Source organism: Euprymna scolopes, chromosome 37 (genome assembly GCF_053919585.1).
Source record: "Euprymna scolopes isolate OS-2025 chromosome 37, ASM5391958v1, whole genome shotgun sequence".
NCBI lineage: Eukaryota > Metazoa > Mollusca > Cephalopoda > Sepiida > Sepiolidae > Euprymna > Euprymna scolopes.
Window position 1 is genome coordinate 42,698,199 of NC_136518.1, and position 24,599 is coordinate 42,722,797.

Consider the following 24,599-nt stretch of genomic DNA (forward strand, 5'->3'; position numbering starts at 1 on the left):
CTGGCACTCATTTTTTTTTTATATAAGTACAGGGGAGGGGGGCAGAGAAACTAGCGTTTTTATTTAAATTGATATTCCAAATAGGTAGTTGCTCTGTCACACCCTGTATTTTAGGTGGCTAATCTGGAACATCAAATTCTAAAGAGTATAGCAATAAATATTTCGGATTGATGACGCCGCTTAAAAAAAGCGACCTAATTGCGGATTGAAATTACTACGAATTTATCGTTTACACCCTGTATATATATTATAATAACTTATTAAAATACATATATACATGTATACATTAATATACGATGATTAAGTTACACAAAGTTGTTCGCGTTTCGTCCCCGTAAATACTCCTTCTGTTGAAATATACGTTTACATAGATTAGAACATCAAGCTAATTTTAATGTTATGATCCTCTACGTGAATGAAACGCAAAATATTCTGTGTAGCTTAGTCGTCATTTATATTTGAATAACTGACAAGCTCCAGTCACGTACATAAAGATCACTGTTGAATTAAATACGGAAAATTAATCCCTGAACTAGGTTTCTAGATAACTTATTACGGATACATGAAATTATATATATATATATATATATATATATATATATATATATATATGTGTATATATATATATATATATATATAAAATATAGCTCTCAATACCCAAATTTAAACATAGAAACCGTCTTCTAAAATTCATGATAGAATTCTCTACATAAAAATATATAAACATATACACACATAACTTCATATGTTTACACACACAGAGTTCTACGGACAAATTTATCTTTAGTTGACTTTTGACAACTAAATATTTTCGTTTACTAGCCAGATAGAAAAGTTACTAACCAAACTCACGTTATTTTTTTAATATGACATCTTCGTCCTGTGACGATTATACACATAAATTTTTTTCTGTACTTTTTTAATAAGTGTAATTCTAAATATACAACATATAACAGCCTTCGTAAAAAATAATAATATATTGTTCTATTAAACTTTTATTGTTTAAATAATTTAACTTTGTTCGTTTTATTAAAAAAAAACAGTTGAAAAGATATTTTTCACTCAGTAGTGAGCTTTGGAAGATTGTCAGAGAAAGAAACACAAGCGCCAAAAGATAAGTGTTTCATTATTTCTAGTCGCCACTTTGAAAAACCATTTACAAATGCGACTGTTTCACTCGCAATGTAGAGCCCTGATGTGAGTGTGTGTGTGTGTGTGTGTGTGTGTGTGTGTGTGTGCGTGCGTGCGTGTGTGTGCGTGCGTGCGTGTGCGCGCGCAAAAAAAAAAGATAATCTTACTCCAACGGCATGAATTTCCAATTTGGAGCAGAATGGCACAGTGCTAATCATTCATTTTCTGAAACACCCTGGGTTATCTGCGAATTTAATTATTCAATTGAGTTTTTAATTATTTATTTTGATACATATTTACAGCGCATCAGATTTCGAGCTGAACTCTACAAAGAAATCGCATATTGTTTCCTCTATCAAAATTACAAAATAAAAACATTTGTTGGCTTGCGAAATTGCGGTACTTGATTTTTATGTGCCCCAGCTCAAAAAAAAAACAGCGTTACAGTAATTATTTGAATAAAACGCGATTGAGCTTTTTTCTGGAGTTGTATTTTTGCTAAGTGTTCTGTTTTAAGTGTTTCCTGTCGAATATTCGAATGTTGCAACGCATGTATTTGCGTATCACTTCAGCTGTGAATCTCTCAGCACTTATCGCCGTATAACTGCGATGCCAATTAAATACCTAAACGCTTAAGGCAACGAGGTATGTTCAAAAGCTATGTCTCATTATTCCAAATAAATTACTCGCGTTTTTTTTGCCCTTTTTTAATGCGTATCTACTTGTATGAACGACAAGAAAATTTCTTGTAGGTTTTCCCTTGGTCCGACATTACGGTTGTCATGATTGTCTCTACATCGTCAAAACGTATTGAATTGAGAATCTTCTTGATCTTGGGAAAAATAACTTGTGATACACAGATCTAAATTAAGCGAATAGATAGGTTGTTTTAATACATGATTTTGTTGATCAGAGATGATCAGCGTTTTGTGAACATGTGTATCTTTAAATATTTTACGTTATTTTTATTCCCCATCTGAACTGACAATTCGTGCTGAAATGCATTACCCTATAATCAATGAACTACACAGATGCAATTCTACAGCCACGATCCCATAATACTGACTATTACAAAATATCGTTATTTTCCGTGTAAATTCTTAAAACAACTGCCGCATTATTTAAAAAAAAAAAAAAAAAAAAACTTGACTATATTTTATTTTCCGAGAGATAATTTATTTTACGTTTGGACACGTGCAATTAAAAAAGGGTAATTTTGCAGCTGTGAAGTTTTATATTTGGTGAAAGTGAAGTTTATTGCTAATTCGCACGTGACTAATTCTAAGTTAAAAATGCACCCATTTGCAAATTATTTCTAAATGAGATTTTTTATTATAATCCTTTTTTCTTGAATATACATCAAACAATTTTGAACTACTTGTTATTGTTAACTACATGTTTTCTTAAATGATATATAAAGTGAATTTTTGGTCAGAAAGTAGAAAATTAATTTTTAGCTTTTCAAACTGTTGAACAAATAACTTTTATAGTAGATTAGCAGTTCATCCAGCTTTGCACAGGCCCTATGTACTGTTCATAACTTTATGTGCATATATATATATATATATATATATATATATATATATATATATATATTTAAAAGGTGGGCTCATGTCCAGGTAACATACATCTAAAATATCAAGTGTTTAGACCCAAAATTGACAGAGAAGTTTTGGTAGAGTCTGCAAAGGTCAACTGTTTAAACTTTGACCTCTTGTCAGCCAATTTTTCGCCCGAAAACTGATTAATAAGCTTGCTGCATGTTTGAATACACTTTATGTAAAATTTCAAATGTTTAGACCCAAAATTGGCTGAACAGTTTGCTAGAGACATCAAAGGTCAAATCTTTTGAACTTTGACCCCTTGGGAGTCGAATGTTCGGCCAAAAATCGATTAAAAAGCTTGCCATGTGTCTGAAGACACTTTATGTAAAATTTCAAATACTTAGACCAAAAATTGGCTTGGAGGTCAATTTTTTTTTTAATTTATTGTTTTGGGCTCAAATACAGGTAAAAAGGTTTGATCAATGTCCAAGTAACCTACATCTAAAATTTCAAGTGTTTAGACCCAAAATTGGCGGACGAGTTCGGTAGAGTTATCGAAGGTTAAATCGTTGAACTTTGACCCCTTGACAGGCAAATTTCTGGCCGAATATCGATTAAAAAGATTTTCCCGAATCTCAAAACCCATTATGTCAAATTTCGAGTCTGTAGACTGAAAATTGACAGAATTATTGTGTAGGGAAATGTATACACAGATAGACACACATTCAGACAATTTCACTTTTATATATAGATTTTTTTCAGTCTCTTTCAGGTTTTTTTTTTTTTTAATAATAAATAAAACTTCTCACTTGGTATTATTCGTAAAGTTGGGAGAAATCTTTAGTTTTCAATATCGAGAATCCGACGTAAGGTATTGACCGTTAATGTTTAAAATTATCTATTTTATTTTAAATTTATTAAATTCTATGACAACTTTTTGTATAAAAAGAAAATTTATGGTTTATTAATTCTGTGAAGAAGATTTTTTGTATAATATTTTTAAAAAGTAATGACCATCCTTGCTCAAAAGAATAAGTCAAACAAATATATTTCGATAAAAACGTATAAACTAAAACTGTTTATATATTTATTCTCAAATAATTTTGAATTCGTTGCATCAACAAGTTTTTTAACACTTACAAAAGTCGGGTCTTATTACAGTAAAATAATTTTCCGAAGCTTCACACATCACCGAAAATCTTATTTCAAATTTGAACGTATTCACATTTGAAATAAGACACGAGCAAAATATCGTATCACGTTACCAAAAATCTTTTTTTCAGACTTAAGCTTGACACACCACTGAAACATCAAACTTTACGTGACACAATATCAAAAACGTTACATATACGCGTGTAATACTACCGAAATGTTATTTCAAACTGAAACATGACACACAACTGAAAATGTTATTCTAAAATTAAGAATAAATAATCAGCAAAAACGTGTAACACAATTGAACACGTCAAATTTAATCGTGACACATCGCCATAAATGGCAAAGAAACTGTCCCAAACCATTGAAAATTTCAAAATCAACTGTAACACACTACCGAAAGAGAACAACTTAACTGCGAGACACTACACAAAATGTTAAACTCAACCTTTACACGCTACATAACGAGTCAACCTCAACTCTGTTAAGCCAGTGAAACTTTAAACTTAAACCTGGTACACCACTGGTAACATTGAACTTATGCATACCACGACACCGAAAATGTCAAACTCGATCGTAATACACCACAGAACATGTTATTTCAAATTTAGCATCACACTTCTCTGAAATGTAACACATTTCACTGAATGTGACAAGACCAAAAATGTGACACACTTCACTGAATGTGACACGACCAAAAATTTCATTTCAAACTAAAATGTTACAGACCGATTAAGCGAGGGTTTTCTCTTACTATATACATATCGTTTACTCATCTAAATATATTATTTCAAACTTAAATGCAACAGACCGTCTAACATTCCTACCGAAAGACAGCATCTTCTATAGACACACATAAATAAAGCACCAATATCTCATTTGTCGTTGGATCCAAATAAAGGGTATTATTTTTCGTTCAAGTCTCTCTGTTCAAAGCGCTTTCGCCTGACAAAAACGATTTGCCTACTTCTGCAATTTAAGCTACGGTAATTTCCTATCGACTAAATGGTCGTTCATCATGGCCGTCGCTTATCTTCTTATCAATCTTCATCATTCCATTCCCATTCAATCAACGTGTGTCTCTTTCTATGTCTAACTGATTGCTAGTTACTATGAGCAAACCGGAAGTACATCCATTAAGATTGTTTCCCTTGTTTTATAACAGCTTAGTTTATCTACAATCATGCGTAAGTTAAGTTAATCAACGTTTGTTTCCCTAGAGCGTTTTTTTTTTCATCACCTGTCTGTTTAAATGTAGGTATGTATGCCTAAACTTTTTGACATAAGCGACGGATTTTCACGAGATCGGTATCGTTTTGAAGCTCCACCCTTCGGACGATAAATATCGAAAAGTTGGCTAAAACCAATTAATTCCTTCATCCTCAACTGACCATTTCTCTACAGGGAGGGGGCACTTTTTTCGCCGATATTTTCGAAAGTCGTCTCCTCTTTTCGATTAACCAGCTTTAATTTAAACCTTCGCCACTTCGGTTTGGCGATGTGCGCAACGACAAAGACGTTACGTTTGATTTCTATTCTTTTTTTTTTTTTTTTTTTGCTCAGCACAAACCTCCAAACACCCGGGCAACACCGGCATTCAGGCTAATATATCATAATACACATTAGATACGCGTTAAAATATTCTTTAATTATTCGATTGGATTGTGTTTGAAAAAAAAATCAGTTTTATTTCTTTTTATTAGGCGTAATTTGGAATTATTATATCAATTCACTGAACGGTATTATTTGGATTATTTGCTTCACTGTTCTCATCCTGAATGTTATTCTCACAACGTTTCTGCCGATGTACTCCGTGGAACTTTCTAATGTTATTTGCGTACGAAAGTTTACAATAATCGTCGTTGAAAACGCTTATCAGAAGTGATAAAGGATTTCTTCAAGCAAATTTCACCGATCTTGCTGTCGCCCCTATTCCGAATTTGTGTTCGTAGGACGGCATCAGAAGACTGTTTCTAACCAATATAAACAATTGTAAACTAAAAGTAATTGAATTTAAAAAGTCAGGCTTTTTTTCAAGCAACGTTCTTCTGACGGTTGAGGGCCTGTCAGATAAAGCAGTAAAACCCTCATTTCAAAACATATTTTTGGTCCCCCCGACAAATGGAGGATTGGTTTATAAATTCACCCTTGTCCGTTCGTCCGTTCGTCTGTCCGCAATTTTCTAAAAAAAAACTAGACTTAGATTTTTTTTGGAATTTTGCACAAACATTAAACATGATACGAGTAAAAAGTAACAGAACGGATTTTCCGGGAAAACTCTGGTTTCCCCCTATCCAGGGTGCATTTCGTGTTTAAATGGTTAAAATTTTCACTTTTTTTCTTATTAAAAAAAATTGATGCCTTGGATTTTTATAAAACTTTCTGAAAAATTGTAACTAACTGATTTCTATATAATTTTGTTTGTCTATACTTCGCTATAACTCTTGGGTGTGCCCCGGAGGCTCTTTTATGGCTAATAAAAACACTCCATTTTTATTATAGAATTTAAAGTTAGGGATTATTCTAAGTCTTCACTGTTTAGTCTATCAGGCCCGCAGCAACTGTCGGGGTACTTTGCTTGAAAAACGACATTTTTTTTCAATTTAATTATTTTTAGTGTGCATTTATTTCTATTAGTGAGAAACAGTCTACCGATTATGTCCTAAGAACATAAATTCGGAATACGGGCATCAGCATCCGTCGATGAACCTTGAAGAAACACCTGATGAATGCTGCATGCTGTTGCTCAAGCAAAAAATAAATAAATAAAATCCGTCTAAACGAGATAAAGAATGTCACACAAGGACCTTTCTTATGTTGTTTCAGCGATTGAAATTTGAGAATTTACATCGTTAGAAGCACTAATAAAGACTGATAAATATCACATGTTAATGCTGCTCTATTGAACATGAATTTCTGGAACCACAGACATTTACAACACTTTCATTTCTTCCGTATGACTTCAAACAGATCAGCCTATTAGTTTCCTGGGAAAGCGAAATGAGAAAACAGACAGGCGAAGGAAAATATAGTATAGATATATGTATTAGGTTAGTGAAAAAAAATCGTAACATATGTTACTTTTATATATGATTTTTAATTAATTCGTTGCTATATATCTATATATCTATATAAATGTAATTCTTGGTTCGTTCGTTATTAGTAGTCTAAATAACCACTGGACGGATGGCTTCCACATTTTGGTATAATATGTTTACTGTACCCATGCGTGTTTTTATATATCTCTTTTTTATTATAACATTATACTTAATTATTCTTTAATAAATAGGTGGTTTTCTTTGTACGATGGGCCATTTTTTATTTTAGGAAAATTATTTACCGCCGCCTGCCGTCACGTAACATCTCACCACTCACCTCTACAGGCCGTGGTGGTCTCGCTTAATGTAAACAAAATGTGTTTATTTTTGCTTTTTTATATAAATAAAGCATCGTAATTTGTAACAATAAAAAATAAAATAATTTTTACAGGAACATTATGAAAATAGACCCTAAAAATCTGTATTAATAAATCTAATCTAACTCGAAGCAAAATGAATTTCTCTCACTACTGATGCTATTTTTAGCACAAACAAGGTGTTTTCTTTTTTTATTTAATTTAATATCTTAGAACTTTACTAATTATCTTTGAAATAGATTCAGAAAACTAATATTTATCTCTAAAAGTATTTTTACAATGAATTTATTTAACTTTAAAATTTAGCTGAATTGGTAAGCTCACCGTGAAAACATTTTTCATAACTTTTTTTTTTCACGTGTACAAATACTTTTTTCCTTTGGGAATTAAGTTTAGTACTTAATCTTTCAAATACAATCAAAAAGTTGTCGGAAACCTACAAAAAAATCCGTTTATTTTTGCCCGTACCTAAATAATGTATATATTAGCAGCAAATCAACCATGGTGGACTGGATCATCTTTTTACTATTTAGGCAATTAAAGATTCAATTAGATTCCTATTTCAGTCACCTAAATTATTTAGTGTGAAAGGAATTTAGGAATTTATATCCAAACCTAAATATTATTTTTACTTACATAAAAATAACATTAATACACTAAGTTAGGTAAAATTTGCATAGAATTCTCTGCTTTAAGGTTGTTGTAAAAATGGAACGGAAATCTAAATTTTGTTCCCTTTTAAATTCGGTACATTTTTACATTACATCCAACATCGTTCACATTCGACATGTCAACTTATATAGGTTTTCGGGTATGCTGACAAGGTTAGGGGTGTCTACTCCGAAAGCCGTTCCAAACATGGGGAGGTTTGGTGTGTCTATTCCGAGAGCCGTTCTTAACATGGGTAGATTGGAGTGTTTATTCGTTGTAAACGTACTCGACAACCTATAAATGTCGACATTTCCAATGTGAACGGTAAGTTGGACTTATGTAAAAAAATAATAATAAAAAGATATATCAAACTGACTTTCTCGCTTAAAAATGGAATTATTTCCCTTTCGTAAATAACTTTTTTTTCTTTTAAATATTTTGTGTTTTATGTATATAAAGTACAATTGTTGAATGTTATTCTTTTGATTATATTCGTTTGGGGACCACAATTAAAAAAAAAAAGATTAAAACGGAGCGAAATTTAATTTTGCGTTCCATTTTTACAACAACTGTACCAATAAGAGGAATTGATTTACTAGGATTATTAGAAGCTGAGCACTAGGTGTATCAAAATTTTGGGGGAATTGTTGGAAGATTTGCCGTTTAGTTGTAAAATAACCTCGAAGCCTATCATCACAAAAGGGACATGTTGGGTCGATACCGGTATAAAGAGCTTAATGTAAATAAACGTTTGTTTATATTTACGTGATTATTGAAAATGTAATCCTATGATTAAAATTTCATTTAAATTAATCACGTTGTTTAACAAATATAAAAAGGAAATAATGAAAGATGAAGTTTATTTCTTTTTTATTTATTTGTTAATCAACGTATTATTTGTATTGTTCAATGTTTTAAATTTTAAATTATAAAATAAAAATTTTAAATTATAAAATAAAACACATTTAATAATTTTAAAACTTTATCTTTCATTATTTCCTCTTTGCATTTGTTAACCAACGTATTATTTGTATTGTCCAATGTTTTACATGATAAAACATAATAAAAAAATTGTAAAATAAAACACATTTAATCATTGTGAAACTTTATTTTTCATTACTTCCTTTTTTTATTTGTTAACCAACGTATTATTTGTATTTGTCAATGTTTTAAATGATGAAAAAAAAATAATTTATAAAATAAAACATATTTAATCATTTTAAAACTTAATCTTTCTTTTATTTCTTTTTTTCTTATTTGTGAAAGAACGTCGTTAACATTAATCGCTATATGCCGGTGTCGACCCAACGTGTCTTTTTTGTGATAATAGGCTTCGAGGATATTTGTACAACTAAACGGCAAATCTGCCGAATTTTTGACACCACTAACACGAAACTGCGAATAAAATATTAAAAAAACTCGTAATTTCTCTTTTTAAAGTGGGTTGTTTATTTTCTTTATGGAATATACTTCCAAAATAAACTATTAAAGTTGTTTTAAAAAATAATAGAAATATTATTTTTATTTTTTTAATGTGTTTACAAAGTGCCGGCGGGTCTTCATGCAGCCATTTATTTATGTAATGGAATCAATTGAATTTTACGAGTTAATTGTTTTTCAATTTTTAAACTTTAAAAATCTATCAAAATTTTTCTATTGGTTAAATTTTTGCGATATCTTTCAGGGTCAGTGTGAAATCTTATGCTCTTTTCAATAAACTGAATATAATATTTTTTTCAATAAACTGAATATAATATTTTAGACAAACGTTTTTTTTAATTCACCTCCCCCCCCGTTTTGAAATGTCTATTAAAATTTTAATAATTAATTTATGTACATAAATTGAACACAAGACGAAATAAAAAAGAATGGTACTCATGCAGAATTTGACCCCCCTCCGATTCCAATTATGGTTAGGGTTCGACCAGCAATCACTAGATTCAACCGAGCGTTGTTCAAATGTTGAAACACTAAATTAACATTTTATTTATTTTTTGTATAACTAATTAATTAATTAATCAATGATGGGGGCATTTTTTCTGTTTATTTTCTTAACATTTCCTGACAAAACAATAATTTGTATATTCTCTTGAAAAAAATCAAATTTTTCTCTACTTTCATCTAACTATTTACAGTGTTCATATAAAGCATCCATCTGCTCTTTTTATAATAAAAATTCTGTTTTCAAAAAAGAAACGTTTACTGCCAAATTTCTTTTAAAAAAATGCAAGTTTTCCTGAAAAACAAACCCTTCCCCTAACAATTTATGGTACAACATGAATCTTTTTTTTAAGAAAAGAAAACAACTTTTATTGATAAAAAAAAATGCAAAAAAATAATAAAAGTAAATAAACAATACAAAATGCAGTTTTTATTGAGGAATATGTTCCATTTTAACAAACTGAGCTACAGCAATGCGTGGCCGGGTAGAGCTAGTATATATATATATATATATATATATATATATATATATATATATATATATATATATATATAGCCATGTTATATATCATTTGGAAGCGCGTTTTTCGCTCTATCGAATCATGTTATTCTGTTACTTTTCTCAGTCTCTCCGTGAATTTTTCTGCAGGCTTTAGACAGCATGGACAAAATTCAAATCCGCACGATTTTCATGTTCCAGTTAAAACTAGGCTGAAAAGCTGCCGAGATAGCTCATGGTATCAATGATGCGTTTGACCCGGAACCACTAACGAACGTGTGACACAACTGTAGTTCCAGGTTCCAGAAATTTCGCCATCGTTACGAGAGCCTCGGAGATAAAGACGGTTACGGCCGGCGGACTGCGGTTGATAGCGATTTGAAAGCATTAATTGAAGCTGATCCTCGCAAAATTATGCGAGAAGTTGCTGTTGAACTCGAGGTCGACCACTCAACAGTTGTTTGCCATTTAAAGAAAATAGGGAAGTCAAAAAATGTTGGATAAATGGATGCCGCATTGATTGAACGATAATAAAAAAATCGTCGTTTTCAGGTGTCTTCTAAGCTCCTTCTGCGCAACAAAAACTACCCATTTCTCGAGCGGATTGTGACGTGTGATTAGAAGTAGATCCTCTACGACAACCGGTGACGTTCTGCACAGTGGTCGGATGCCGGGAAGCTCCACAACACTTCCCGAATCCTAAATTGCACAAAAAAAGTTATAGTGAAGTTATTGGTGGTCTGCGGCCAGTCTCATCCACCGCAGCTTCTTGAATGTGGGCGAAAGGATTACAGCAGAGAAGTACTGCTGGGAAATTGACGAAATGCACTAGAAGTTCCGACGTATGTGCCCGAGATTGGTCAATATTAAGGGGTCAATTCTCTTCGATGACAACGCTCGCCTGCATGTTGCTTAACTAACCCGGCAGAAGCTGAACGAATTGGGATACGAGACCCTGAATCATCCGCCATATTCACCGGACCTCTCGCCCGCCGATTATCACTGATTCAACCATCTCAACAACATCTTAAGCGAAAAATACTTCAAAGCCGAGATGATGCTGAATTGGCCTTCAGTGACTTCATCGCTTCCAGAACACCAGATTTCTATGCTAATGGGATTTATAAACTTGTTTCTTATTGGCAAATATGTGTCGATTCTAATGCTTCTTATTTCGATTAATAAAGTTTATTATGAAATGGGTTATGATCTTTTGAAGTTGAACGTCAAAAAACGACATTATTTTTGCACCAACATAATATATGCATATAACTAAAATAATACCCATCCCAGGACCGATAAAATAAATTTGTGGAATCAAAATTTACACCGCTTTCATTTCTTCTTTTCGAAGATTAAATATATAATAGTACTAAACCGTATGTTTTGAATCCTTATTCTAATTTCGATTTAAAAAAAAATCATTTACATTATTTTAATTCTCAAGTGTAAGATTGTCCTTATATTATCCCGCATAAAACCCTTTTAAATAATCCAAAGAAAATAGAATGTCGGCAATATGTATTAATGTCTACTATCGATTTTTTCCATTTTATAAGAATTAAAATTGCCTTAATTTTCACCGTTCCACAGCCTTATAGCCTGCTTTAAAAAATGCAATGAAATGTAACTCACATTACCAACACTTACGCTTGGCAGCTGTGTTCTAAATTTCATAAATCTCGGTTAAATATTTCATGAGTGAATCATTTATTTTTTTACACAGGCATCACCACATTATCAAGGCCAAGAGGCCACTCGAGGATAAGGATTAAAGAGTGTACAGTAGAAATTGGACAATATAGTAATCATTAGTAATGAAAATTCGATAAATTTGTTAACTTATATGGAACGGCTCATCAAGAACTTATTTACGTTAGATTTGAAGACAACCATATTGTAGTCAGCCGGAAAGCAGGAAAACGAAAGACAATTCCACAGGCGTGCAATTCTAAGAAAGAAGCTTTGTTCATGGAATCTACGTTTAGGTTTAGGCACAGATAAAGAGTGGGGGTGGGAATTATTGATAGTGTTTTCGGCTAGACGGGTGTTTTTTGTGAAATTTTGACGAGGGAGGACCATAGACTGAAGCTCAGTCGAACACTTTCCATGAAAATAACGATACATCAGAGACAAACTCGCAACATCCCTTCTGTGAGATAGAGGTTGTAGGGAAGAGAAAAGGACATCTATGAGGCTACGAAGTCTATTTTGAACTCTATTAAGCCAGGAACAGTCCTTTCTAGCAGCCCCTGCCCAGATGTGGCAACAGTATTCCATCCTTGGACGTACCTACATAAAAATATATAACCATGTAAACATACACACATAAACATATATATATATATATATATATATATATATATATATTATCATACACAGACAGAGTGTTTCGCTGTATGACAGATCTTCAATGTGGCTAGATCAGCACAAATCTCAAGCACGTAGGTCAACCCAACAGACCACGGAATTGACGCCGTCGGTAATAACTAGGGTTAGGACAAAAGCATATTCTTTTTATTCTTGATTGATTGCGTCTAACTGTGTCGGATATATACTCGAGAGTCAAAACAATAATAAAAATATTCTGTTGTCATAGCTTTAGTCATAATATCTACCAATGCTTTATACAAATATTGACCGCAACTCCCACAGTGGTCCAATTGTTTTTAATTCTCTCTCTCTCTCTCTCTCTCTCTCTCTCTCTCTCTCTCTCTCCCACACACACACACACACACACTCTGTCTCTCTCTCTCTTTCTCTCGCTCCCACACAGTATTTACTCTCTCTTGCCTCTATTTATATTGCCTTGTCTGTGAAAATGTATATATATATATATATATATATATATATATATATATATATATATATTTAACCAGTAGAGTTTAGTTTCCTAGAAGTGCATCCAATGAAACAACATGTGTCTACCAAAGAGTGCTCAATGAGTAAACAGAGCAGGTATATGAAATTTATTTATATTTATATGTTTGTATAAATAAATTTCATGTATATATATATATATAATATTATGTTATATCAGCGTCCATACCAATCAACAAAACTTGTCAATATCGCATGCATCACGATAACATCTCGTCAAAATGAAGCAATGAATACAATAGTAATTCATAAATAAGTAGAAAAGAGACGAGGCGAAAATAAGTCTCGTAAAACAAGCTTGATTAATTCAAACTCCTTGAAACGGTTTCCAGTTACGACTCTCTTGAGATGATGATTAGGATGGAGAAGAAGAAGCGTAGATGAATAAATAATTCTGTTGTCAACCGTTGCAATAATCGGAATAATAATCGGAAAGAAGACATGACAGTCTACATTAATTATCGATAAAGTTTATTTGCATAGAACATATCGAGCAAGATGCAATTTTTTAAAATTGTCAACCAATCATCTCGTTGGAAATAATACGCAAAAACAGAACAACTAATTAAAACGATATCCTTTCAAATAACATTGTACAAATAAACGAACAGTAATGCACATTCTTAAAATATATCTATTCAATCTGGTGAATGATAAAATCTATTAAGAAATTACGCATAACAGACCGAGGAAAATCCTATTTAAAACTATAGGAATTTAAAATACATATTGGTCAGTGGTTGTCTCCCCTGTCTATTACAGGGTCGCGTTGATTGGCTAACAGTTAAGCGTATCTCTATTCCCTTAGATGTTACGTCAGCAAGTTCTACATAAACTCAAACGAACCATACAATGTTCTTTTATCTCTTTCCCCAGTTATCGTAATATTTTGGATAGGGTTTGTATTTGCGCCAAGCGCAGAGAAAGTTGTTACAAGTGTTACTCTGTTCCAGTTTGTTCATTTTGGTTGACATCACCTTGACTGGGTTGCGACAGAAACCCATATAAGGAAGTTTGCAACAACAAAAAAAAGAAAAGCAATTCCTTCTATGAAAAAAGTAGCTAGAATTGACGGAGCCTAGTATGCAACGCGGTTACTCAAATAATCTTCCTCAAAATAATTTGGCGTAAAACTACATATTTACAAACAAATTTCGACTTTTTATATCTTAAATTTTCTGTTGTATATCATTCTTTATTATTTACCAAAATAAAAATGTTCAATTAATATACGCAGTTGTTTTCCTTCTCTCCAAAAGCTGTCACTCCGAAACCAATTTTCAGCGCTAATCTTTGACTAAAATACCTATTTTATCACATGCTACTAGTGAAATTCCTTTCGAAGATAGAAAACTCCACACTATCTTTTCTACAAATTTTACTATTTCCTATCGATGTAGGTAGCAACAGGTCAAAGAAACCTGCAGTTTTTCTGCTAACCACCGCCGTTCCTACAACACTAACGCATTTCTTTCGCGCACAAAAATCTTCACTAAACTTAAGCATGAACAAAGGCACATTTGTACCTATTGAAAAAGTGCATCTAGAGATGGAAATGGCACCCTAAACAAGTATGACAGACTGATCAATAACATTTCCCATAGATAAGAGAGAGAAAAGTGATAACAGTATTATAAAAAAGTGCCTATAGGTTACCTCCCTTTGTCTATTCGATTAATAGGTTATTCCCCTTTCTTTCTTGTGTTAATAAATTATCTTCCTTGTCTACTAAATTTTAGCAAGATAAAAGAGAAAGCTAACGTTTATCTTTTTGCTAAAATAATTTCCATTTGTAAAATATGCGTTGAAGGAACCTTTTTACAGTATCCGATAAGGTGGTCTATTAAGTACGTAGCAAATACATTTGAATGACAGAAAATTTCTTTATAATATATGATGGACTCTCCCGTCGATTTCGACGTATGAGGTTCGGACAACCCATATTTCTAAAACTCATTTATGCTTTTGCCTCTGATGACTTTTTAGTCCAGCAAGGGACTTGCAGACAAGGCCACAAATAGAACATGAATGTGGATTTAATGCTGCAGATATTGGTGCGGCTGCTAGGCGTTTTGCTCTTACTCTGTTTTCTTTCAGTTGCCTTAAGCTTTCAGATTGAAACCTCTGGAGACCTTCAAAACACCTTGATCTCCATCCTTTTCGGTCATTCACCTCATCTTCAAGACTCCTGTATGGTATGTTCACTGCAGACAAGTTACTCTTCAACTTGTCCTTGTACCTAAGCCAAGGACGTCCGACAATTCTTTTACCACCCTCAAATTGACTGTATATCGCAATTTTTGGAATTCTGTCATCAGGCATCCTCAATACATGACCAGCCCACCGCAATTGCGATTGAATAAGGAATAATTCAATGCCAGATATTTTGCATTTTGTGAATAATTCGGCATTTGATACCTTGTCGCGGAGGCTAAGACCACATATGGAGCGTAGACAGCTTTTGTGGAAACCGTCCAGCTGATTAATGTGATGTCTGTATGGAGTCCATGACTCAGATCCATAAAGAAGAATGGAAAGAACAACAGCACGGTAGACAAGGATTTTGTGTCTAGTCGAATACCCCTTTCGTTCCACAAGCGATAGCGAAGATTTCCAAAGGCAGAAGTGGCCTTAGCAATCCTGTTGACAATTTCATCATCAAGAGAACCGCCCTGGTTCACCTTGCTACCAAGGTAAGGAAAGGACTTGACATAATTGATATCATGACCGTCGACTTTCAGCTTACGCGCAGGAAATCTATACTCTGGTGGATTTTGCTTTACGCCTTCAACTTGTTTTGGGGTAGGGTGTGGCTGATGCACTACCTCAGTCTTCCTTATGCTAATTGTCAGGCCAAAGGCCCTGCACGCGGCTGAAAATCGATCAAGAAGAACCTGGGCTTCCTCAAAGGACGTGGCTACCAGTGCGGCATCGTCAGCGAAGAGCAAGTCGCGAATAATTTCGGTGCGAAGAAGAGTCTTGGCCTTAAACCGTTGATGGTTAAATAAGCCACCGGATGACCGAAATTGAAACTTGACACCAGTGTACAAATCATCAAATGCATGTTTCAGCATTAGTGAAAAGAAGAGCACAAAGAGGACTGGCGCCATTACACATCCCTGTTTGGTCCCATTCGTAACATCAAATGGATCAGACATCATCCCATCTGAGACAACACTGGCCTTCATCCCCTCGTGAAAGGAAATGATCACGTTCAGCATGTTTTCTGGAATACCAAGCATTCTTAAAACTTGCCAAAGAGCATCGCGATTCACAGTGTCGAAGGCCTTCGTCAGGTCAACAAACACCATATACAATTCCTGATTTTCTCACGGACCTTTTCTGCCACCTGACATAAGGAAAATATCATGTCAATGGTGCCGCGACCCGACCGAAACCCACACTGGGACTCTGGATACACCTTATCAACGAGACGATTTATGATTCGGTTTAGAATGAGCCTAGCCAGAATCTTTCCTGCAATTGAAAGCAGAGATATCCCCCGATGGTTGTCACAGACATTCTTGACTCCTTTATTTTTATAGAGATGTTTGATGCTGGCATCTTTGTAGTCCTGTGGAACTCGGCCTGCTTTCCATAAGAGAGCATGGAGCTGTGGAACATCTTTGTAGTCCTGTGGAACTCGGCCTGCTTTCCAAAGAGAGCATGGAGCTTTTTTACCAGCACATGCCCACCATGCTTGTACACTTCAGGCGGAATTGGATCCTTTGGTGATGGGGACTTGCCAGAAGCAATTTGTTTGATGGATTCCCATACCTCCTGATAAGCAGGTTCCAATGACAATTCTGGAATATCTGGATTCTGAGGAATAGAGGACACAACATCGCTGTCAACGACAGATGAGGTGTTTAAGACAGTTTCAAAGTGCTCCTTCCAACGATTGAGAATATCTGATTTATCAGTCAGCAATGCCTCTCCATCGGCTGTGCTTAATGGGGAAGCACCACTTTTCTGAGGACCAAATACCTCTTTCAGACCATTAGAGAAGGCTTTCGTGTTCTTGCTGTCCTTATAATATATATATATATATATATATATATATATATATATATATATATATATATTTAGTGGAGATGGTAATTAATAAAAACTGAAGAAAGTGCTCAATACTGTTGTAGAGCAAATATGCGTTTTATTTTTTATTACCGTATCTTTCTATTGAGTTACATTATTGTTTCAGCTACTCGACCGAGCAGCTGAAACAATAATGTTACCTAACAGAAAGATACGGTAATAAAAAAATAAAACGCATATATATATATGTATATATATATATAATTTAAATTCTCTCTCTCTCTCTTTCTCTCTCTCTCTCTCTCTCTCTCTCTCTCTCTCTTTGCGCTAGTTACGGCATAATCACGTTAACACCGGTTCTCGTTAGATCACCGAAGTTAAGCACCGTTTAGTCTCGTCAGTACTAGATGGGTAATCATGTATGAATACCAGCTCAACTTCGCATAAAATTCACGCCTGATGTCTACATCTCGGTGTAGTGGAGCTGATCCGATCAATGACTTGATAACGACTGTCTATGTAAGTCGAAGCGCTGCTGACTTGTTTACTGTGAAGACGATGGGAAAATGATACCAGCTAAACAAACGCTTGTAAGTATCCAGGATAAAAACGTAAGCTGCTTCCGATTATGTAAATCATTGCAGCTGATGATTAATTAAACTTTTGCCTTTATATAAGCAATCCTATATTGTCTAAACAGCTAATTTGAAGACCAATTTGTCGTTCATTATTTGTCCTTTTACCTTGTAATCTCCTTCCTCGTTGTGATAACCGGTATTTTTTAAGCTTTTCTTCATTGAAGGCATGTAGTACTTTGTCCGTTCGTCAAAGGTTAAGTCAGCTTTTTATGGAAATCGCTCGAGACCAGGCATAAATCCACATGTATGTAAGGGGCTAACGAGAGGAAAAGCTGATCATTGCAAAGACAAACAATTCCTATTAGCCTTAGTCTGTAAAAGGCTAAGGCTGTTGAAGGAAGGAAAACAGTGTTCGGGGAGACAGTTCCAGAACCTTGCAGTCATTGGGAAAAAAAATACTGGAATCAGACGCTATATTACAATGAGTTATTAAAACAACAAATTGATGAAGACCTCTAGACCAACGAGTCAAACGAGCTGGAACAATGGAAGCTACGCAAATTTTAGTTTAATTTCGCTTTTTGTGGTTCCCATTCCGTACGATTGTGGAGACATTGGTAAAATATCTGATCCAATATTTATGACAGCGACATCTGGTCATATCTATCCTTGCAAAAGACTAAGCTATAATGTAGCATGTCTAGTGATGTAATAACAGCTGTTTATAATACCTGTCATAATACATATGATTTAATGCTCATATTTCAATTTTATTGTGTTCACTTTCTTTTTCTTTCTTTTTAGGTCAGTGATATGTTCAATCCAGAGTTTGAAGTCTTAACAAAAGAGCTGAGAAATATTAGATACAAAGGTGACTAATTTTACATTAAATTTTATATTATTATTTTTATTATTTATTATTATTATTATTATTATTATTGTTATTATTATTATTATTGTTATTATTATTATTTATTATTATTATTGTTATTATTATTATTTTTTTCTATTATTATTATTTATTATTATTATTATTATTAATATTATTATTATGATTAATATTATTATTATTATTAATATTATTATTATTATTATTATTATTAATATTATTATTATTGTTGTTGTTATTATTAATATTATTATTATTATTATTAATATTATTATTATTGTTGTTATTATTAATAGTATTATTATTTTTATTATTATTATTATTATTTTTTATTATTATTATTATTATTATTATTATTATTATTATTATTATTATTATTATTATTATTTATTCGCTAGTTCTCACGCAGGTCATCATCAGAAATTGATCACTGGCAACAACTGTTGGTGTTCCCTGGAGTCCGAGTGACAACAAGTCTCTTCAGATTTCCAGAAGGTTCCACTTTTATCGGTAACCTAGGAACAGCCGGTTGCAATTGATTTCTCACTAGCAATGGCTAATAGTATTCACAGAAATTTGTTTAGAAATAAATCTCTCCAAGGTACCATACCTCTTCAGCCTCATCCAGCGAAGCCCTAATTAGTGTTCTTTCCAAGACCTTTCTATCCTCCTCGAGCCCTCGATATTTGGTATGGTGTCAGTCGATGTTGAAAATACTATTTTTAGAGAGGGGTTAGTTAGCTTAGAATTTTGCAGTTTCAGTTTTCTGTTAGATAATAGCCATGTAGTAAATTATTTGTGTATCTATTTGTCCATTTATCTACCTCTCTATCCATCTGTTTATCTATCGATCGAGTTATATATGTGTGTGTGTGTGTGTGTGTGAGTGTGTGTGTGGATGTGTGTGTGCTTATATAATTATCTATATATCTGGCGATGAGTGGAAAACAGAGATTTGAATCGTCATGTTCTAACAGGTTGTCAAACTTTGTCAAACTCTGTGGCCGGTCAGTTTGCACCGGAAAGTATCCGATTATGGACGGATGTTACCTGTTAAGTATGACATGTTCTAGTTTGCGATATAATAGTGTTCAGTTGGGTTAGAGATGCTGAGAAATACGGCTGGATTAAACGGGCCTCACCTCAGAAGGGAGACATAGAAAATCCCACAAGCCGAGAGTCCATCGATCACTCCCTTCTGCTGTGACGAATACCTGGGAGTATATATAATATATAATATCTTACAACGTCTTGGTCTAAGTCCTGTGAAGCATCTTTCATAAAACAGGTCCGGTTCCCTAAGATGGTTGAAGACGCTCCCAGAAGCAGCTAGCAGAAACAGGTATGTCATCATCTTACGTGTATTGTATGTTCTGACACGTACGCACGCACTTATAAAGACTAACAGAGTCAGGGACCGTTAAGATAGACATTAGGACACGAGGACAACAGTCCGTTATACCACAAATATAACGCATATATATATGTGACCCGTTAATTAATCAAGAGGAGATAAATATAAGTATGATTTAGATAACAACAACACACGATATACAACATAGGTTAATTTGGTACCGTATGCACACGATAATAGAGACATCCATCCCATAATACACAACATTTCTTTGTTCTATTTTCCTCAGTCTTTTTGTTGAAATTCTTATATATTATTATATGACCGGTTAGCGTTCTCGCTTATATGGATTAGTCTCCGCATTGGAGGGTTGTTGTTGTTAGTAGTAGTAGTAGTAGTAGTAGTAGTAGTAGTAGTAGTAGTAGTAGTAGTAGCAGCAGTATCATCGTAATCATCATCACCATCAATGCCAATGTCAATGGCTATCAAATTTGAAAGTAGTTAATTGCAACGGAGCAATAAACATCACTTCCTTCCAGTATAAACTAGGCCGAAAGGACTATTAATAGTCTGTACATATTTATTAAGAAATAGCAATTGAATTGCGACTGTATCTATTTCTGTTATACTTTCAGGCTGTAATACAACAGATTTGCGGCGAATAATGTTGCATCCAATTATACTGTATTTAATATATCACGTACAAAGACGCTTATAAAGTTCAGCAAATAAAAAAAAATAAAACATAGATTCCGTTATATAAGAATCTTTAAAGCAACAACAAAAAACAGCGTAATCAAAATATTGAAAGACACAGTAAACAACATTGATACGACATTGAATGACAGGACAAATATTTTTTAAACTCTTAGAAAATTTTAAAGAATAAGTGACCAAGGTATCTCTATTTATTCTTGCAATTTGAGTATTTAGTTAAAGTCCATTAGAAGAGATCTAATTTTCGCCATATTTTCAAATCTTTGAAAAAAAATGTTCTCTGTGGGTAGTTGAGAAAAGAGTTCGACTCTTGTTTGGAACCTTTCCAACATTTGTTGACAATGTTTCAGATAATCTATCTATATATCTATAAAAGTGAACGTGTCCGTGTATCTGTGTGTCTGTGTGTATACATTTCCCTACGCAATAACTCTGTCAATTTTAAGTCTACAGACTCATTATTTGATATACAGGGTACTGAGATTTGGGAGAATCTATTTGATCGGTTTTCGATTTGACCTTTGAGAACTCTACCAAACCCCTCCGACAATTTTCGGTCTAAACACTTGAAATTTTAGATATAGGTTCCATGGACATGGATCTAACTTAATAAGTTCATCTGAGCCCAAAACAATAAATTTTAAGGGGTCCTAATAGGGATCAAAGTTAAAAAATTGACCGCTTTTTTTTTTTTTGCTCAACATACACCTCCAAATACCCGGGAAACGCCGGGCACCCATGCTAGTATATCTATAAACGTAAAATTGTATGTGTGTGTGACTGTGTGTGTACATTTCCCTATCAAACTACTCCGTCAATTTTTAGTCTACAGACTCGAAATTTGACATAAGGTGTATTGGGATTTGGGAAAATCTTTTTAATCAGCTTTCAGCCAGAAATTTGGCTGACAAGGAGTCAGAATTCAACAATTTGACCTTTGAAAACTCTACCAAACTCCTCCGCCAATTCTGGGTCTAAACACTTGAAATTTTAGAGGTATGTTACTTGGATATGGATCAAAGTTTTTCATTCAATGTGAGCGCAACACAATAAATGTTAAGAGGTCAAAATTGGGGGACAAATTTTAAAAAAATTGATCTTTGCGATCTCTACCAAATTACTCAGTTTGTTTTTGGTGTAAACATTTGAAATTTAACATAAAGTGTATTCAGACATAGGGCAAGCTTTATAATTGGTTTTTAGCCGAGATTTTGGCTGCCAATGGGTCAAAGTTCAAAAGATTTGACCGTTACTGTCTTTAGCAAATTATTCAGTCAATTTAGGGTCTAAACATTTTAAATTTTACAGAAAGGGTATTCAGGCATGCAGCAAGCTTTTTAATCTGTTTTGGGGAAAAACTTTGGCTGCCAAGAGGTCAAAGTTGAAAGAGTTGAGCTTTGCAGACTCTACCAAACTCCTTCGCCAATTTTGGGTCTAAACACTTGAAATTTTTACCTGTACATGAGTCAAACTTTTTAATATATATATATATATATATATATATACATATACACATAAAGTTATTAACAGTACATAAGGGCCCGAGCAAAGCGGGTCTGAACTGGTAGTTTAAAATAATACAGAATATTATATTACATTTGCAAGCGTAGTGAATTAAATGTGTGAAAATTTTAAACTCAGTGAACGCATTCCAAATATGCTTGAATTTTCCACACTTGTACAAAGACTTAAACTTGAGAAAAGCGTTGAATCATTTTCGAACAGAGGATCTAAACTAAAAAACATTCGTCTTGGACAAATATCAAAACAATTTGGAATATGCTAGATTGAATTGTTTGATTTATGGAAGCTGACAATAAATATTCTGTAAAATCGCGTAAATACAGCCTCAAACAATGCTGAATATTTTAAAAGGCATCTTAATAGCAAATATTTTAGACATTTTGAAGAGTTGGAAATGTGCCAAAGAAAAAAAAAGGCGACATTTATCTTAAGAATAATGTGCAAGTCTTCATGAAAGCAAAAGATAAGAACCCTGAAAATCGCAAAGAGAACTGACACCCTGGGGAAGCTGAGTGCCACTCAAATTCCAGTATAAACCAATGGCCACTACCAGCGAGAAATCAATGGTAAGCGGCTGTTGCGATGATGCAGATTCATTTGCAAATGCTATCGAAGGAGGTGGAGAGAGCTGGACGTCTGGGGAGACTTGCTGTCACTCAGCTTCCAGAGAACACCACAATTAGATCGTTTCCAATCAGATCGTTTGTTGACTTGTGTGAAAGCTCCATGTGAGCCAATAATAATAACTGCATCTCGAACGCACAGACTAGTGATACAAACATAGCTGGCAACGAGAATCACAAAATCCTATGGGACAGGAACATACAAACTGATAAACCCATCCAAGCAAGAAGACCTGTTTCGTGATAATTAACAAGAAAGAAAAATCCTGTCAAATCATCGACTTTGCTGTTCCAGCCGACCATAGGGTATATATCAAAGAAAGGGCGAAACGGAGCAAATACATAGAGCTAGCCAGATAGCTGAAAGGGATATGAAAGATCAACAAAATCAAAATAATACATATAATAGTAGAAGCACTAGGAACAATTCCGAAAAACTTTGAAAAAAGCATGGGAGAAATTGGAATCAAAGGAATGACTGGAAAAAAGACAACGAAAAACAATCATGAAAACAGCTGAAATATTAAGGAAACTCCTTGAATGTGGGGGACTAGCACACATGAACAATAAGCGCGGACCAGATAGAACATTGAAGCTGCATATTTATAAGTTCTCTAACCCCAACACCATCCCACCCCATTACCACATCACCCCCCCTAAAAAAAGAGACCACACAGCCAAGTAGAGTCAAGGAGGAAGGAAAACCCCGAGGAGAGAGCACTGACATAATCTGCGCTGGATAAGTACAAAGAGAACTAGGACCTTGGGGAGGTTTATTGCCACTCGAATTCCAGTGCAGACTGATAGCAGCTGCCAACGAGAAATCAATGGCAAGCAGCTGTTGCGATAACGCAAATTTATTTTGCAAATACTATCGAAAGAGGTGGAGAGTACTGAAAATCTGGGAATATTTGTTGTTGCTCAGCTTCCAGGAAACACAACAGGCTGGTTTCAAGGAGAGATCTTTGATGACCTGTGTGGAAGCTCCTTATGAGCTGCTAATAATAATAATAATAATAATAATAATAATAATAATAATAATAATAACCACAATTATGAAATATTTTATGACTATACTAAAAGCGAAATAAATGGTGTTTTTTATTGTTATTAGATATAAGTTAGATTAAGCCGATCTGTCTTCTGATTTAGTAAATACGAATTTTCAACAGCTTTATTATAATAAAAATAACTCTATGCTATTCAAACCAACAGAGCATCATAGTGCTTTGAAATTCTGTATGCAATAATATATAAACTATTTCTATATAAAAGTAAGTATATTGTCGTTGTTTCGTAGATGTTAATCCCATGAAACTATTGAGTTTTTAAAACTGATGATCAATAAGTAGAACTGTCTTTATTTATACAAACATTATAGGCTACATTTTTGCATATATGTTTCAGAAATCCAGATAAGTAGTCTCAATTTTCCGAGGAAATCACAGCAACAACATGCATGCACATATGCAGCTAATAATTTTAAATAAAGAAAATTATACAAAAAATATATATGCATATATCTATTCATACACCCACACACACACACCCCTCACACATACACACACACATATCTATATATATATATATATATATATATATATATATATATATATATACTAGAAAATAAATTGTATAGTTCTATATCTGTTATACATACATA

General features: G+C 33.6%; 1 protein-coding gene across 1 annotated transcript in view; it reads left to right on the plus strand.

Annotated features, from left to right (window-relative positions):
• LOC145261136 (carbonic anhydrase-related protein 10-like) overlaps nt 1-24,599 on the plus strand; it is a 1,563,849-nt gene that overhangs the window by 1,468,048 nt on the left and 71,202 nt on the right. The window contains exon 7 of the mRNA XM_080119410.1: nt 18,634-18,700. Coding sequence (XP_079975536.1) covers nt 18,634-18,700 — 67 coding nt within the window. The remainder of the gene's footprint in view (nt 1-18,633; nt 18,701-24,599) is intronic.